Source organism: Brachyhypopomus gauderio, unplaced genomic scaffold (genome assembly GCF_052324685.1).
Source record: "Brachyhypopomus gauderio isolate BG-103 unplaced genomic scaffold, BGAUD_0.2 sc557, whole genome shotgun sequence".
In the NCBI taxonomy this organism is placed as follows: domain Eukaryota; kingdom Metazoa; phylum Chordata; class Actinopteri; order Gymnotiformes; family Hypopomidae; genus Brachyhypopomus; species Brachyhypopomus gauderio.
In genome coordinates this window covers 27,238-44,449 of record NW_027507378.1, presented here as the reverse complement: position 1 = coordinate 44,449, position 17,212 = coordinate 27,238, and the positions used below count along the sequence as shown (strand labels likewise).

The 17,212-nt window shown below is 39.9% G+C and overlaps 2 protein-coding genes and 1 long non-coding RNA gene across 4 annotated transcripts; all 3 read right to left on the bottom strand.

Moving 5' to 3' along the window:
- Nucleotides 1-1,102: 1,102 nt before the first annotated feature.
- LOC143506859 (uncharacterized) lies at nucleotides 1,103-3,714 on the bottom strand. Its single transcript, XM_076996464.1, has 5 exons — nucleotides 3,585-3,714; nucleotides 3,245-3,479; nucleotides 2,037-2,231; nucleotides 1,884-1,960; nucleotides 1,103-1,678 (listed from the first exon to the last, which is right to left on the bottom strand). Exons 2-5 carry the CDS (start codon nucleotides 3,341-3,343, stop codon nucleotides 1,486-1,488), a joined length of 564 nt encoding a protein of 187 aa, XP_076852579.1. The 5' UTR covers nucleotides 3,344-3,479; nucleotides 3,585-3,714; the 3' UTR covers nucleotides 1,103-1,485.
- A 1,896-nt stretch (nucleotides 3,715-5,610) lies between these two features.
- LOC143506858 (uncharacterized) lies at nucleotides 5,611-8,168 on the bottom strand. Its single transcript, XM_076996463.1, has 5 exons — nucleotides 7,948-8,168; nucleotides 6,734-6,928; nucleotides 6,582-6,658; nucleotides 5,657-6,377; nucleotides 5,611-5,625 (listed from the first exon to the last, which is right to left on the bottom strand). The coding sequence occupies exons 1-5, from the start codon at nucleotides 8,044-8,046 to the stop codon at nucleotides 5,611-5,613; spliced, it is 1,107 nt and encodes a 368-aa protein (XP_076852578.1). The 5' UTR covers nucleotides 8,047-8,168.
- A 6,858-nt stretch (nucleotides 8,169-15,026) lies between these two features.
- Nucleotides 15,027-16,797, bottom strand: LOC143506857 (uncharacterized). 2 transcript variants are annotated; one of them, XR_013128515.1, is made up of 3 exons: nucleotides 16,569-16,797; nucleotides 16,229-16,463; nucleotides 15,027-15,211 (listed from the first exon to the last, which is right to left on the bottom strand). It is a non-coding gene; the product is annotated as an uncharacterized LOC143506857 (long non-coding RNA). The 2 variants fall into 2 exon arrangements; XR_013128516.1 differs by lacking the exon at nucleotides 15,027-15,211 and adding an exon at nucleotides 16,001-16,094.
- Nucleotides 16,798-17,212: the final 415 nt, after the last annotated feature.

Here is a 17,212-nt window from a genome sequence, read left to right as displayed (position 1 = left end):
CTCCCAGATGTGTTTCAGGACTATGCTGACACTCAAATAATTTTAGATTGCACAGAACTGAGATGTCAAACTCCAAATTCCCTTCTCCTCCAGAGTGAAGTGTTTTCCACTTATAAATCACACTGTACATTCAAAGGGTTGATTGGGATAGCCCCTCATGGCGCAGTGACCTTTGTGTCTTCTCTTTATCAAGGTGCTATCAGTGATAAAGAGATCTTAAAGCAGTCTGGCATTGTGGCCCTCCTTGACCCATCTATGGCCATCATGGTGGACAAGGGTTTCCTTGTTGAAGACTGCGTTCCATGCAAAGTCCACATACCCACGTTTCTGTCAAAGAGAGCTCAACTGTCTAGGTCAGAGATCAGAACGTCACAGTCCATTGCAAGACTGAGAGTCCATGTTGAGCGTGTGATTCGCAGAGTCAAAGAACATAAAATATTCAGCACAGTGATCCCCCTTTCAATCACAGGGAGCATAAACCAAATTTTTTACTGTTGCCTGTCTTTTGGTGAATTATCAAAATGGCCCCTTGGTAAAAGCCTGGGCAAACAATGGCTAATCTCAATCCAGAATTAGACAGATGATGTAATGTGAATGATGGTGATTTATTATTATTTTATATTTTCTCCAACCTTAAAATGATCCCTTTAAGGTCAGGGGTTGGCAAGCCGCGGCTCCAGAGCCGCATGCAGCTAAGCTTTTGAATAGAATTAATGAGTATTTAATTAACGTATATTATTTTTGAGACTTAAAAAATGTTCGGGTGGAATTTCACAAATGTCCAGTATTTAGTTTCGGTTCGCTTGAGTGACATGTCATCGTCACTGAAATAAATTTCCAATTATTTTGCTTTTGTGGCTCTGAGTCAAAAAGCTTGCCGACCCCTGCTTTAGGTCATGCTAGTCTGTAAATATTGGCTGCAATGTTAAGGTACAGTGCAATATGATAAATAGTATAAAATGCTTTCACTTTTATATGTAAAATTGACAACACAATACAACATTATGTATTTCTTAACTTTTACTGTATTTGTAAAAATGAAATGAATACAATAGTAATACAATTGACAGAATAATTTGAAATTGTTTTAATTGTTCATGAGTTCATTATGATTTTCTATTGCTTGGGCATAGAGAGGTATTTTGGCATGTAAGTGTTAAAGAAAAACATGTGACACCTCCTTTTCACCTCTTCTAATACACTGCTATCTCTGTAAACTCGCTGCACAAAAATATCATCATGGGCACAGATAACTAAATCACACCACTGCATACCAGTAATCAATAACTGGCCCTGGATTTGCCAATAATAACAATGGCTCTCCTTCAATCTGTGTAGGCCTTGTGCCACTTTGAGGAATTTGCAGTCTACATAGCTTTGTGCATTTGGGCACTTAATTTCAACAAGCCCAAATGATGGACGCTCAAGTGGGTCAAGTTCAAGTTTTTCAGAACTGCATAGTCCTTTAAGGCCCCCGTTTCCATTTCAAGTCCCCTCTTCATGTGTGCTGTTTGTCGTGTCCCTCGGATTATCCTTTCTGCCAGGCTTTCTGCAGAATGCAGAGATGTTCATTGTGCAGATGAGTGGAAGAGAATCTGCTTTCATTCCAGCGTAGACTGGTCCAGGATTGAGGGTGGCCCGGTGTGGGAGCTCACCGCTGTAGCCCTTGAAAAGTGTACTAAAAGAAGAGTGAATAACATTTATTTTTACACATTGTAATCTGTTCACCAGCACAACTGATTGTGAATCACATATCACATGTCATCTGAAGTACAACGAGGCTAAATTAAATTTTGAAGAGAACAGGGTCTTATCAGATGATCAAAAGCATTAATTTTTTTACCACACACTGTAATCTGCCTATTAAATTTGGTACTACATACCTAACTCCACTGGCTGTAGTAGCACCTGGTTTTGGCTTTAGGACAACCATGGCATCCACGGGTCCAGGCTTCACCCCCTATTAATTTAAAAGATGGTGTTAGTAAAGTGACTGTGATACATTAACTAACATTAAATAATGAAATAAGACAAACCATTGTTGGTGGTTTATGCCACTTCTGTTCTGTCTGTGTGCATGAAAGGACAGGAGGCACGACAGACATGCCAGATTCAGAATAATGAGCAGTCTGGAAAAGCAATGCAACCAAGTGGTTGCAGATTCCGCAACCAGCAACACAAGAGCAGTTGCTGTTAATGAGCACAACTGGCATTGAATCACGTAATGTCATCTGAAATACACAAGAGGCAAAATGTAATATCTTGAAAAGAAGACTTGAGCAATGTCAATAGGCGCAATTTCTGCCCCATCATGTTGTTAGTGGTGAATGTCACTTGTCTATTGTCTCATGTAACGTTTGTGCTGTTTTGCATCACTCTTAAAACACTTGGCTATACTGTCGTTCTATTCTACAGTGTTGTGCATGGTTCAATCTACTAGTTCACTGAGCAACTATAAACTATATTTTAGATTTAAACTTCATTTTCACTCCAGATGAAATGCTTACACATAGGAGTGAAACAGGCCTACTTATATTTATATTATTTTGTTGTTTCCACCACCAACAACAGAACAGTGCAGGTTTTTACTTCAACTGCTTCTTGAAGAGTGTTATCAGAATATGTTAATAGGTGTAAGTGTTGAAGCCATATGTTAATAAAGAAGATAAAAGATATGGAAGACAGATTGACAGATTTTAGAAAATGCTGTTTGAAGAATAGCTGAGGGTGGACTATATTCTGCTTTTGAGTCATAGAGGTAGATAACAATAGCTCGAACTGTAAAATAAACTCCCATTTGTTTACTATAGGCAAAACAGACTGCTAATGATTCCCACTCAGCTACTCTGCATTTGGCTACCATTGTAAGCTTTGAAAACCAATGCCTATGGCTATCACAGCTTACGTGAAGTAAGAGCAAGGATAAAAGATTGAACTTGTGTTGAACTAACTTTTGAACTTGTTCAACAGAACTTTGAACGTGACACTGAACAGAACTCGTGTCATTTTAACCAGTCCAACTCTCAGCTGGTGTGGTGTATCTGTTTTCTTCATAGATCTGTAGCAGTGAGCCCTCACTGTTATCTCGTTAGCCTTACTTTTGCCTGATACTTCCATCAGAAATACAAACATGTTTTTAAAAGGCATTTCTAGTACTAGGACAGGTCGGTTCGTTACTAAAAACAACATCACTTCATTAGACTGCCACCTCAGGCTAGCTAGCTAACTAGCGTCAGCCACTTACCTTCAAAATTGCAGAGGTAGGATGAAACGTAGAACTTGAAACCCTTTTCAAGTGTACTCTGTGGCGTTGTACTTGATGCTCTGACAATACGACGCACATCGTTGACGGTAAACTTCGGTAACTCCAACAGGCACCTTGTGAATTTCATAGACTCGGCCATAAACATCTGCACTTCCGCATACCAACCGGAAATATGGTACCATCCTTACACCAAACGACGAAGTGGTGCGTGCACCTAAGCCATTAAAAAATAATAAATAATAAAAATTGAGACGACATTACAGCTTTAAAAACGCAATAAACCAATAACATATGTACTAGATAAGCAAAAATAAGGTACCAACAAAATAAGGTTCACAGCTCCGTGTTCCTCGGGAGCGGAATATGTAAACAACGCGAGTGGAAACTATCTAACGGTGGTACGCTAACGACAGCTAGCGTCGCCACAGCGGGCTACAGTTAAGCTCGCCCATTAAGACGGAAGATATGATTAGTCAATTTAGCTGTCATTTGAAACTGGTATTGAGCTGAATTATAACTGCGTGGCCCTCTGTAAACGAACAGCGGGCATCACAGTTAGCTCGTTAGTTTCCTGTTTACTTTCTAGAAACGTCAGAGGGGCGTAATATGGCGACTTCAAGCTGATTGGTTTAGTAGCCTCAATATGCAAAATAGTAACGCATTCTGGTAGCGAAATCTTATTTTGCACAGGGAAAAAATAAAATAACGTTTGAACATACAAAGCATGTTATGTCATCATTTTCAAATTAATCTTTACATCAAAAGAAGTTTTGATAGTCATAATGTAATATGACAATAGGATAATGTATTTTTTCCCCAGGTTCTTCAACCAATTGATGAGTTTTTTCTCTTCATGAACTACCTGTCATTGGGACTGATGCAAAAGGATTTGGCCCACAGATTTAGAATACATCGGTCAACTGTTAGTCGTATTATTAACACCTGGGCCAACTTGCTTTATACTGTATTGGGAGCTGTTTCTATTTGGTTAGATGTGGACACTGTGAAAACTCACCTCCCAGATGTGTTTCAGGACTACGCTGACACTCAAATAATTTTAGATTGCACAGAACTGAGATGTCAAACTCCAAATTCCCTTCTCCTCCAGAGTGAAGTGTTTTCCACTTATAAATCACACTGTACATTCAAAGGGTTGATTGGGATAGCCCCTCATGGCGCAGTGACCTTTGTGTCTTCTCTTTATCAAGGTGCTATCAGTGATAAAGAGATCTTAAAGCAGTCTGGCATTGTGGCCCTCCTTGACCCATCTATGGCCATCATGGTGGACAAGGGTTTCCTTGTTGAAGACTGCATTCCATGCAAAGTCCACATACCCACGTTTCTGTCAAAGAGAGCTCAACTGTCTAGGTCAGAGATCAGAACGTCACAGTCCATTGCAAGACTGAGAGTCCATGTTGAGCGTGTGATTCGCGGAGTCAAAGAACATAAAATATTCAGCACAGTGATCCCCCTTTCAATCACAGGGAGCATAAACCAAATTTTTACTGTTGCCTGTCTTTTGGTGAATTATCAAAATGGCCCCTTGGTAAAAGCCTGGGCAAACAATGGCTAATCTCAATCCAGAATTAGACAGATGATGTAATGTGAATGATGGTGATTTATTATTATTTTATATTTTCTCTAACCTTAAAATGATCCCTTTAAGGTCAGGGGTCGGCAACCCGCGGCTCCAGAGCCGCATGCAACTCAGCTTTTGAATAGAATTAATGAGTATTTAATTAACGTATAATATTTTTGAGACTTAAAAAATGTTCGGGTGGAATTTCACAAATGTCCAGTATTTAGTTTCGGTTCGCTTGAGTGACATGTCATCGTCACTGAAATAAATTTCCAATTATTTTGCTTTTGTGGCTCCGAGTCAAAAAGCTTGCCGACCCCTGCTTTAGGTCATGCTAGTCTGTAAATATGGCTGCAATGTTAAGGTACAGTGCAATATGATAAATAGTATAAAATGCTTTCACTTTTATATGTAAAATTGACAACACAATACAACATTATGTATTTCTTAACTTTTACTGTATTCGTAAAAATGAAATGAATACAATAGTAATACAATTGACAGAATAATTTGAAATTGTTTTAATTGTTCATGAGTTCATGTCTTCATTATGATTTTCTATTGCTTGGGCATAGAGAGGTATTTTGGCATGTAAGTGTAAAGAAAAACATGTCACACCTCCTTTTCACCTCTTCTAATACACTGCTATCTCTGTAAACTCGCTGCACAAAAATATCATCATGGGCACAGATAACTAAATCACACCACTGCATACCAGTAATCAATAACTGGCCCTGGATTTGCCAATAATAACAATGGCTCTCCTTCAATCTGTGTAGGCCTTGTGCCACTTTGAGGAATTTGCAGTCTACATAGCTTTGTGCATTTGGGCACTTAATTTCAACAAGCCCAAATGATGGACGCTCAAGTGGGTCACATACAAGTCCATCAGGTGATGCACCCAGCCAAGATGCATCTGGATGAATCACTAGCCCACACTTGGTCAAGTTCAAGTTTTTCAGAACTGCATAGTCCTTTAAGGCCCCCGTTTCCATTTCAAGTCCCCTCTTCATGTGTGCTGTTTGTCGTGTCCCTCGGATTATCCTTTCTGCCAGGCTTTCTGCAGCACCTGGACCTCTAACGTGGCTCACCTCTCTGAAATGTGAGGCAGTCACTCTTTCTCTCCTAAGTGAATGCCACTCAGGTGTAGCACTTTGGGATCTTGTTGCCTCCTCAATAAGGTGTGACTGTGACAAGGTCACAGAAAGTGAGCTTAGGTGTAGCTGTTCTTGGTGTGTTGGCACAAATGAATATTCAGGTGGGCTTAGATGGTAACATTCTAGTGGCAGACTCGGGAATGGGGGTGCATCCTCATGTATGACAACACTGTCAGATGGATGTGGTGGTTGTTGATAGGACAGTACACTGCCAACTTGTATCTTCCCAAAGATGGAGTCTACAAGTGGCTTGTCAGGCGAGATGTTCATTGTGCAGATGAGTGGAAGAGAATCTGCTTTCATTCCAGCGTAGACTGGTCCAGGATTGAGGGTGGCCGGGTGTGGGAGCTCACCGCTGTAGCCCTTGAAAAGTGTACTAAAAGAAGAGTGAATAACATTTATTTTTACACATTGTAATCTGTTCACCAGCACAACTGATTGTGAATCACATATCACATGTCATCTGAAGTACAACGAGGCTAAATTAAATTTTGAAGAGAACAGGGTCTTATCAGATGATCAAAAGCATTTATTTTTTACCACACACTGTAATCTGCCTATTAAATTTGGTACTACATACCTAACTCCACTGGCTGTAGTAGCACCTGGTTTTGGCTTTAGGACAACCATGGCATCCACGGGTCCAGGCTTCACCCCCTATTAATTAAAAGATGGTGTTAGTAAAGTGACTGTGATACATTAACTAACATTAAATAATGAAATAAGACAAACCATTGTTGGTGGTTTATGCCACTTCTGTTCTGTCTGTGTGCATGAAAGGACAGGAGGCACGACAGACATGCCAGATTCAGAATAATGAGCAGTCTGGAAAAGCAATGCAACCAAGTGGTTGCAGATTCCGCAACCAGCAACACAAGAGCAGTTGCTGTTAATGAGCACAACTGGCATTGAATCACGTAATGTCATCTGAAATACACAAGAGGCAAAATGTAATATCTTGAAAAGAAGACTTCAGCAATGTCAATAGGCGCAATTTCTGTCCCATCATGTTGTTAGTGGGGAATGTCACTTGTCTATTGTCTCATGTAACGTTTGTGCTGTTTTGCATCACTCTTAAAACACTTGGCTATACTGTCTTTCTATTCTACAGTGTTGTGCATGGTTCAATCTACTAGTTCACTGAGCAACTATAAACTATAAAATATATTTTAGATTTAAACTTCATTTTCACTCCAGATGAAATGCTTACACATAGGAGTGAAACAGGCCTACTTATATTTATATTATTTTGTTGTTTCCACCACCAACAACAGAACAGTGCAGGTTTTACTTCAACTGCTTCTTGAAGAGTGTTATCAGAATATGTTAATAGGTGTAAGTGTTGAAGCCATATGTTAATAAAGAAGATAAAAGATTTGAAAGACAGATTGGCAGATTTTAGAAAATGCAGTTTGAAGAATAGCTGAGGTGGACTATATTCTGCTTTTGAGTCATAGAGGTAGATAACAATAGCTCGAACTGTAAAATAAACTCCCATTTGTTTACTATAGGCAAAACAGACTGCTAATGATTCCCACTCAGCTACTCTGCATTTGGCTACCATTGTAAGCTTTGAAAACCAATGCCTATGGCTATCACAGCTTACGTGAAGTAAGAGCAAGGATAAAAGATTGAACTTGTGTTGAACTAACTTTTGAACTTGTTCAACAGAACTTTGAACGTGACACTGAACAGAACTCGTGTCATTTTAACCAGTCCTGCTCTCAGCTGGTGTGGCGTATCTGTTTTCTTCATAGATCTGTAGCAGTGAGCCCTCACTGTTATCTCGTTAGCCTTACTTTTGCCTGATACTTCCATCAGAAATACAAACATGTTTTTAAAAGGCATTTCTAGTACTAGGACAGGTCGGTTCGTTACTAAAAACAACATCACTTCATTAGACTGCCACCTCAGGCTAGCTAGCTAACTAGCGTCCAGCCACTTACCTTCAAAATTGCAGAGGTAGGATGAAACGTAGAACTTGAAACCCTTTTCAAGTTTACTCTGTGGCGTTGTACTTGATGCTCTGACAATACGACGCACATCGTTGACGGTAAACTTCGGAAACTCCAACAGGCACCTTGTGAATTTCATAGACTCGGCCATAAACATCTGCACTTCCGCATACCAACCGGAAATATGGTACCATCCTTACACCAAACGACGAAGTGGTGCGTGCACCTAAGCCATTAAAAAATAATAAATAATAAAAATTGAGACGACATTACAGCTTTAAAAACGCAATAAACCAATAACATATGTACTAGATAAGCAAAAATAAGGTACCAACAAAATAAGGTTCACAGCTCCGTGTCCTCGGGAGCGGAATATGTAAACAACGCGAGTGGAAACTATCTAACGGTGGTACGCTAACGACAGCTAGCGTCGCCACAGCGGGCTACAGTTAAGCTCGCCCATTAAGACGGAAGATATGATTAGTCAATTTAGCTGTCATTTGAAACTGGTATTGAGCTGAATTATAACTGCGTGGCCCTCTGTAAACGAACAGCGGGCATCACAGTTAGCTCGTTAGTTTCCTGTTTACTTTCTAGAAACGTCAGAGGGCGTAATATGGCGACTTCAAGCTGATTGGTTTAGTAGCCTCAATATGCAAAATAGTAACGCATTCTGGTAGCGAAATCTTATTTTGCACAGGGAAAAAATAAAATAACGTTTTGAACAGTTAATGTAGAACTAAAATATATGTAATATAGAACTATTCTGTTTCCTAATATATATTTAGGTTAATATATTTTTTGGCATACCGTCATCGAGACATATATAAATTTATAGTGCTATATATATTGTACAAATGGCCAACGTTAAATGTGTTGTTAGGAAGCACTAGATGTTGCGCTCCCTTGGAAAGGAATCGTATGGTAATGGCATGCGATTGAAGGGTTGAAGGGCTCCTAGTGACCTGCAACCGATTTTTTTTACAACCTTTAGCACCACCTGACACAGTGCTCTCCTATTTTGTCCGCCTAAGCATGAAAGCCTCATATTGGACCTTTGGGTTTACCCTAAGGTGTTTAACAAGATTTCTTGTGTTGCCACAACTCCTTATAGTTTTTTTTTTTACACAAATCACAAACAGCATCTTGGCTCTTTGTGGGGCTGAAATAGCTCCACACATGACTTCTCTTGCGTTCCGCCATAGCGTACGTACAGCGCCCTAGTACACTGAGTGAGCGTCTGTGTGTGTGTGTGTGTGTGTGTGTGTGTGTGTGTGTGTGAGCGTGCCGCAGTACTTACGCATTATGCACTGACCCAGGCGGAAGAAAAAGTAGTTCCCACCAACCGCATATCATTTAGACAAGATCTCAATATTTTTGTTACTTCCACAGTGTTCCTGTTAGTGCTTTGCATTACCTCAAATGACTGAAGTATCAAAAGTATGGATATTCTGATTTGAAAATCGATTTTACAACATAAAGACCTGGTATCGATGGAATGGATATTTCAGTATCGATCCGCGCATCACTAACTAGAGCTGCGTCAACAAGCCTAATTACAGGATTAGGGCTGCATGTATGAACATCACACACTGACAGAGGTGGGTAGAGTATTCAACAATTTTACTCAAGTTAAAATACTGTTACTTGAACCAAATGTTACTCAAGTAAAAGTAAAAGTATGCATCCAAAAATTTACTTGAGTAAAAGTAAAAAAGCACTTTGATAAAAAGCTACTCAAGTAGTGAGTAAATGCATGAGTACTGTCTCATGTCAATAAATTACATCATGGGAAATTGAATTACTGGAAACTGACTTTTAATGATAACAAAAATAATTTATTATAAAAAAAATATAATATATAAAATGTATTTATTATAAATAATTTGTATTTTAGTTTGTTCCTAATTATTAGACCTGTGTAACTTTATATCCTGAGAGTAGGCGGTATCCAACTAGAGATAGAAGGGCACCAAATTACCTAGGTGACTACGTAACTGAAGACGAGGATAGTGATGGAATGCATATCACAGTAGACTACTGCTGTAGAGCAGTGTGTGGCATTCCACAGACTTATGATGAAGCAATGCAATCAGACAATTCAAAAGAATGGAGAAAAGCAATGGATGAAGAAATCCCAATCTCTAAATGAGAACAAAACCTTCACCCCGACAACACTAGCAGTGGGCAAGAAACCCGTGGGGGGTAGGTGGGTTTACGCAATCAAGTCTGGTGTAGATGGGAATGACCAATACAAGGCTCGATTTACCGCTAAGGGCTACAGCCAGAAAATGGGAGTAGACTATGGGGAAACGTTTTCACCAACAGCAGACCTAACGAGTAATAAGAGTTGTGTTACAAAAGGCAGTACAGAACAGGACTTTACTGGTCCACCAGATGGATGTGAAAACGGCGTTCTTACAGTATATAAGCTGGAGAAATCACTTTATGGACTCAAACAGTCTGGACGAAATTGGAATAGGGTTTTACATAATTGTTTAACAGAAAATGGATTCACACAAAACCAAGCTGACCATTGTGTATATTCTCAAGAGTCAAAAGAAGGGAAAGTGATCATAATTTTATGGTTCTATGATCTAATCATCGCTGCAAGGGATGGAAATTAATTGAAAAGAGTGAAAGGGATGCTTGCACAGCAATTCAAGATGAAGGATTTGGGGCAACTCAAGCATTTTCTTGGTATACATTTTGATTTTTCTGGTGGGTGTATTAAGATGTCACAAGAAAAGTACACGAACAAAACTCTACAGCGTTTTAACATGTCAGAATGTAGGGTAAGAGAAACTCCTTGTGAGCAAAAGCTTGAATACAGTGATGATGCAGTTAAAATGACAGACATCAGAATGTACAGAGAGGCCGTGGGCAGTCTGATATACCTGACAACCTGCACTAGGCCTGATCTGAGTTTTGTGGTGAGCAGGCTGTCACAGTACCTAGCTGAGCCTACACAGGAGCAATGGGTCACTGTGAAACATGTCCTGCGATACCTTAAAGGTACATCAAACAAAGGTTTAACCTTTAGGAGAAACAACACTGAGAATCTTGGTATACAAGCCTACAGCGATGCAGACTGGGCGGCTGATACCAGTGATCGCCGCAGTACAACAGGATACTGTGTGAGCCTAAGTGAGAACAGCGCACTTATTTCATGGAAGACGAAGAAGCAACCTACTGTTGCACTTTCCACATGCGAAGCAGAGTATATGGCACTTGCTTCTACTGTTCAAGAGTGTCTTTACCTAGAACAATTACTGGGGAATATGGAAAGTTACAAATACACACAAACAATAATACATGAGGACAATCAGGGGACAATGGCATATGTGCACGCTGTTAAGTGACGTAATTTCTGCTAAAAGTTTAGGATGGTTGTTGACATCCGGTAGCCATTGAAAGCGTACACTGTGCTAGCTATTCACCTCACCAGTCTTGTAACGAGCATATTTACCGTTATTTACTTGGAAGTTTCCTTCATCTCCTGTCCGTTTACGTGTCCTAAACATGACAGTTAAACAAAAAAAGTATCGTTTCAACAACGTACAGACAGCAGGTCCAACCACCACTGCTGTGTACCATTGTGCACAGCATCGACAAGGTGTAATTCCTACCTGAGCTTCCACACCTTTCCAAAGGACTCAGAACTGCAGAAACAATGGATCAGGAGAGATCATTTTATTATCACGAGTACTTCCCGTGTGTGTTTTGCGATATTTTATCGCTGCTCGAACCTCCCAATCCTACTGGACGACGACGACTGCGACCTGGAGCTTTTCCTGTGCTATTTCAATGGAATAACTATACTATTCCAACTCCACGACCTGGAGTATGGGAAAGAACAGAGCGTCCACCCAACACTGATCTAACAGAGATGCAGACTGACCATGATGATGATGATGACCCCTTACCGTGTCATGAACATGACTACTGCGTCAGTAATGAGCCTGCTGCGCTTGATCTCTCCCTCAATGAAAATGAAGAGCTACGCGAGGAGATACCAAGGCTCCGAAAACAAATCGAAGACTTAACTGTCAGCAGCAAGTTCTGTTTGGAGCGGTTTTCTGCCTCTGATGATGACATACGATTCTTTACCAGGTAAATAAAAAATATGGCAGGACACAGTACAAGGATGGGCCTTCTCTGGTGTCTGAAATACATTGTGAATGAATTAGCCATTATATAACTTTATATATAACTTTTATATTCCACAGATTTGCAAGCCATGCACACCTGATGGGCTTTTGGAAGCAAATAGAGCCAGCCACCCACATCATACGGGTTACAAGAGCACAGACTGTTGAGAAGACTGATCAGGTCCCTCACTCTGCCAGTGCAACGGTAAATGTTTTCGTCTTGTCCATACAAAGCATGTTATGTCATCATTTTCAAATTAATCTTTACATCAAAAGAAGTTTTGATAGTCATAATGTAATATGACAATAGGATAATGTATTTTTTCCCCAGGTTCTTCAACCAATTGATGAGTTTTTTTCTCTTCATGAACTACCTGTCATTGGGACTGATGCAAAAGGATTTGGCCCACAGATTTAGAATACATCGGTCAACTGTTAGTCGTATTATTAACACCTGGGCCAACCTCCTTTATACTGTATTGGGAGCTGTTTCTATTTGGTTAGATGTGGACACTGTGAAAACTCACCTCCCAGATGTGTTTCAGGACTACGCTGACACTCAAATAATTTTAGATTGCACAGAACTGAGATGTCAAACTCCAAATTCCCTTCTCCTCAGAGTGAAGTGTTTTCCACTTATAAATCACACTGTACATTCAAAGGGTTGATTGGGATAGCCCCTCATGGCGCAGTGACCTTTGTGTCTTCTCTTTATCAAGGTGCTATCAGTGATAAAGAGATCTTAAAGCAGTCTGGCATTGTGGCCCTCCTTGACCCATCTATGGCCATCATGGTGGACAAGGGTTTCCTTGTTGAAGACTGCGTTCCATGCAAAGTCCACATACCCACGTTTCTGTCAAAGAGAGCTCAACTGTCTAGGTCAGAGATCAGAACGTCACAGTCCATTGCAAGACTGAGAGTCCATGTTGAGCGTGTGATTCGCAGAGTCAAAGAACATAAATATTCAGCACAGTGATCACCCTTTCAATCACAGGGAGCATTAAACCAAATTTTTTACTGTTGCCTGTCTTTTGGTGAATTATCAAAATGGCCCCTTGGTAAAAGCCTGGGCAAACAATGGCTAATCTCAATCCAGAATTAGACAGATGATGTAATATGAATCATGGTGATTTATTATTATTTTATATTTTCTCCAACCTTAAAATGATCCCTTTAAGGTCAGGGGTCGGCAAGCCGCGGCTCCAGAGCCGCATGCAGCTCAGCTTTTGAATAGAATTAATGAGTATTTAATTAACGTATAATATTTTTGAGACTTAAAAAATGTTCGGATGGAATTTCACAAATGTCCAGTATTTAGTTTCGGTTCGCTTGAGTGACATGTCATCGTCACTGAAATAAATTTCCAATTATTTTGCTTTTGTGGCTCCGAGTCAAAAAGCTTGCCGACCCCTGCTTTAGGTCATGCTAGTCTGTAAATATTGGCTGCAATGTTAAGGTTTAGTGCAATATGATAAATAGTATAAAATGCTTTCACTTTTATATGTAAAATTGACAACACAATACAACATTATGTATTTCTTAACTTTTACTGTATTTGTAAAAATGAAATGAATACAATAGTAATACAATTGACAGAATAATTTGAAATTGTTTTAATTGTTCATGAGTTCATTATGATTTTCTATTGCTTGGGCATAGAGGGGTATTTTGGCATGTAAGTGTTAAAGAAAAACATGTCACACCTCCTTTTCACCTCTTCTAATACACTGCTATCTCTGTAAACTCGCTGCACAAAAATATCATCATGGGCACAGATAACTAAATCACACCACTGCATACCAGTAATCAATAACTGGCCCTGGATTTGCCAATAATAACAATGGCTCTCCTTCAATCTGTGTAGGCCTTGTGCCACTTTGAGGAATTTGCAGTCTACATAGCTTTGTGCATTTGGGCACTTAATTTCAACAAGCCCAAATGATGGACGCTGAAGTGGTTCAAGTTCAAGTTTTTCAGAACTGCATAGTCCTTTAAGGCCCCCGTTTCCATTTCAAGTCCCCTCTTCATGTGTGCTGTTTGTCGTGTCCCTCGGATTATCCTTTCTGCCAGGCTTTCTGCAGCACCTGGACCTCTAACGTGGCTCACCTCTCTGAAATGTGAGGCAGTCACTCTTTCTCTCCTAAGTGAATGCCACTCAGGTGTAGCACTTTGGGATCTTGTTGCCTCCTCAATAAGGTGTGACTGTGACAAGGTCACAGAAAGTGAGCTTAGGTGTAGCTGTTCTTGGTGTGTTGGCACAAATGAATATTCAGGTGGGCTTAGATGGTAACATTCTAGTGGCAGACTCGGGAATGGGGGGTGCATCCTCATGTATGACAACACTGTCAGATGGAGGTGGTGGTTGTTGATAGGACAATACACTGCCAACTTGTACCTTCCCAAAGATGGAGTCCACAAGTGGCTTGTCAGGCGAGATGTTCATTGTGCAGATGAGTGGAAGAGAATCTGCTTTCATTCCAGCGTAGACTGGTCCAGGATTGAGGGTGGCCGGGGTGTGGGAGCTCACCGCTGTAGCCCTTGAAAAGTGTACTAAAAGAAGAGTGAATAACATTTATTTTTACACATTGTAATCTGTTCACCAGCACAACTGATTGGGAATCACATATCACATGTCATCTGAAGTACAACGAGGCTAAATTAAATTTTGAAGAGAACAGGGTCTTATCAGATGATCAAAAGCATTTATTTTTTTACCACACACTGTAATCTGCCTATTAAATTTGGTACTACATACCTAACTCCACTGGCTGTAGTAGCACCTGGTTTTGGCTTTAGGACAACCATGGCATCCACGGGGTCCAGGCTTCACCCCCTATTAATTTAAAAGATGGTGTTAGTAAAGTGACTGTGATACAGTAACTAACATTAAATAATGAAATAAGACAAACCATTGTTGGTGGTTTATGCCACTTCTGTTCTGTCTGTGTGCATGAAAGGACAGGAGGCACGACAGACATGCCAGATTCAGAATAATGAGCAGTCTGGAAAAGCAATGCAACCAAGTGGTTGCAGATTCCGCAACCAGCAACACAAGAGCAGTTGCTGTTAATGAGCACAACTGGCATTGAATCACGTAATGTCATCTGAAATACACAAGAGGCAAAATGTAATATCTTGAAAAGAAGACTTCAGCAATGTCAATAGGCGCAATTTCTGTCCCATCATGTTGTTAGTGGTGAATGTCACTTGTCTATTGTCTCATGTAACGTTTGTGCTGTTTTGCATCACTCTTAAAACACTTGGCTATACTGTCGTTCTATTCTACAGTGTTGTGCATGGTTCAATCTACTAGTTCACTGAGCAACTATAAACTATAAAATATATTTTAGATTTAAACTTCATTTTCACTCCAGATGAAATGCTTACACATAGGAGTGAAACAGGCCTACTTATATTTATATTATTTTGTTGTTTCCACCACCAACAACAGAACAGTGCAGGTTTTACTTCAACTGCTTCTTGAAGAGTGTTATCAGAATATGTTAATAGGTGTAAGTGTTGAAGCCATATGTTAATAAAGAAGATAAAAGTTTTGAAAGACAGATTGGCAGATTTTAGAAAATGCAGTTTGAAGAATAGCTGAGGTGGACTATATTCTGCTTTTGAGTCATAGAGGTAGATAACAATAGCTCGAACTGTAAAATAAACTCCCATTTGTTTACTATAGGCAAAACAGACTGCTAATGATTCCCACTCAGCTACTCTGCATTTGGCTACCATTGTAAGCTTTGAAAACCAATGCCTATGGCTATCACAGCTTACGTGAAGTAAGAGCAAGGATAAAAGATTGAACTTGTGTTGAACTACTTTTGAACTTGTTCAACAGAACTTTGAACGTGACACTGAACAGAACTCGTGTCATTTTAACCAGTCCTGCTCTCAGCTGGTGTGGCGTATCTGTTTTCTTCATAGATCTGTAGCAGTGAGCCCTCACTGTTATCTCGTTAGCCTTACTTTTGCCTGATACTTCCATCAGAAATACAAACATGTTTTTAAAAGGCATTTCTAGTACTAGGACAGGTCGGTTCGTTACTAAAAACAACATCACTTCATTAGACTGCCACCTCAGGCTAGCTAGCTAACTAGCGTCAGCCACTTACCTTCAAAATTGCAGAGGTAGGATGAAACGTAGAACTTGAAACCCTTTTCAAGTTTACTCTGTGGCGTTGTACTTGATGCTCTGACAATACGACGCACATCGTTGACGGTAAACTTCGGAAACTCCAACAGGCACCTTGTGAATTTCATAGACTCGGCCATAAACATCTGCACTTCCGCATACCAACCGGAAATATGGTACCATCCTTACACCAAACGACGAAGTGGTGCGTGCACCTAAGCCATTAAAAAATAATAAATAATAAAAATTGAGACGACATTACAGCTTTAAAAACGCAATAAACCAATAACATATGTACTAGATAAGCAAAAATAAGGTACCAACAAAATAAGGTTCACAGCTCCGTGTTCCTCGGGAGCGGAATATGTAAACAACGCGAGTGGAAACTATCTAACGGTGGTACGCTAACGACAGCTAGCGTCGCCACAGCGGGCTACAGTTAAGCTCGCCCATTAAGACGGAAGATATGATTAGTCAATTTAGCTGTCATTTGAAACTGGTATTGAGCTGAATTATAACTGCGTGGCCCTCTGTAAACGAACAGCGGGCATCACAGTTAGCTCGTTAGTTTCCTGTTTACTTTCTAGAAACGTCAGAGGGCGTAATATGGCGACTTCAAGCTGATTGGTTTAGTAGCCTCAATATGCAAAATAGTAACGCATTCTGGTAGCGAAATCTTATTTTGCACAGGGAAAAAATAAAATAACGTTTGAACAGTTAATGTAGAACTAAAATATATGTAATATAGAACTATTCTGTTTCCTAATATATATTTAGGTTAATATATTTTTTGGCATACCGTCATCGAGACATATATAAATTTATAGTGCTATATATATTGTACAAATGGCCAACGTTAAATGTGTTGTTAGGAAGCACTAGATGTTGCGCTCCCTTGGAAAGGAATCGTATGGTAATGGCATGCGATTGAAGGGTTGAAGGGCTCCTAGTGACCTGCAACCGA

What these genes read in the sequence shown, in the direction of transcription:
- LOC143506859 (XM_076996464.1), bottom strand. Translation starts at nt 3,343, where the DNA reads ATGTGCGTCGTATTGTCAGAGCATCAAGTACAACGCCACAGAGTACAC. An exon ending in GGCATAAACCACCAACAATG is followed by an intron (nt 1,961 to 2,036) that starts GTTTGTCTTATT and finishes TTAAATTAATAG; the next exon opens with GGGGTGAAGCCTGGACCCGT. An exon ending in ACTACAGCCAGTGGAGTTAG is followed by an intron (nt 1,679 to 1,883) that starts GTATGTAGTACC and finishes CTCTTCTTTTAG; the next exon opens with TACACTTTTCAAGGGCTACA.
- LOC143506858 (XM_076996463.1), bottom strand. Translation starts at nt 8,046, where the DNA reads ATGTGCGTCGTATTGTCAGAGCATCAAGTACAACGCCACAGAGTAAAC. An exon ending in CTACCTCTGCAATTTTGAAG is followed by an intron (nt 6,929 to 7,947) that starts GTAAGTGGCTGG and finishes TGTGTATTTCAG; the next exon opens with ATGACATTACGTGATTCAAT. An exon ending in GGCATAAACCACCAACAATG is followed by an intron (nt 6,659 to 6,733) that starts GTTTGTCTTATT and finishes TTTAATTAATAG; the next exon opens with GGGGTGAAGCCTGGACCCGT.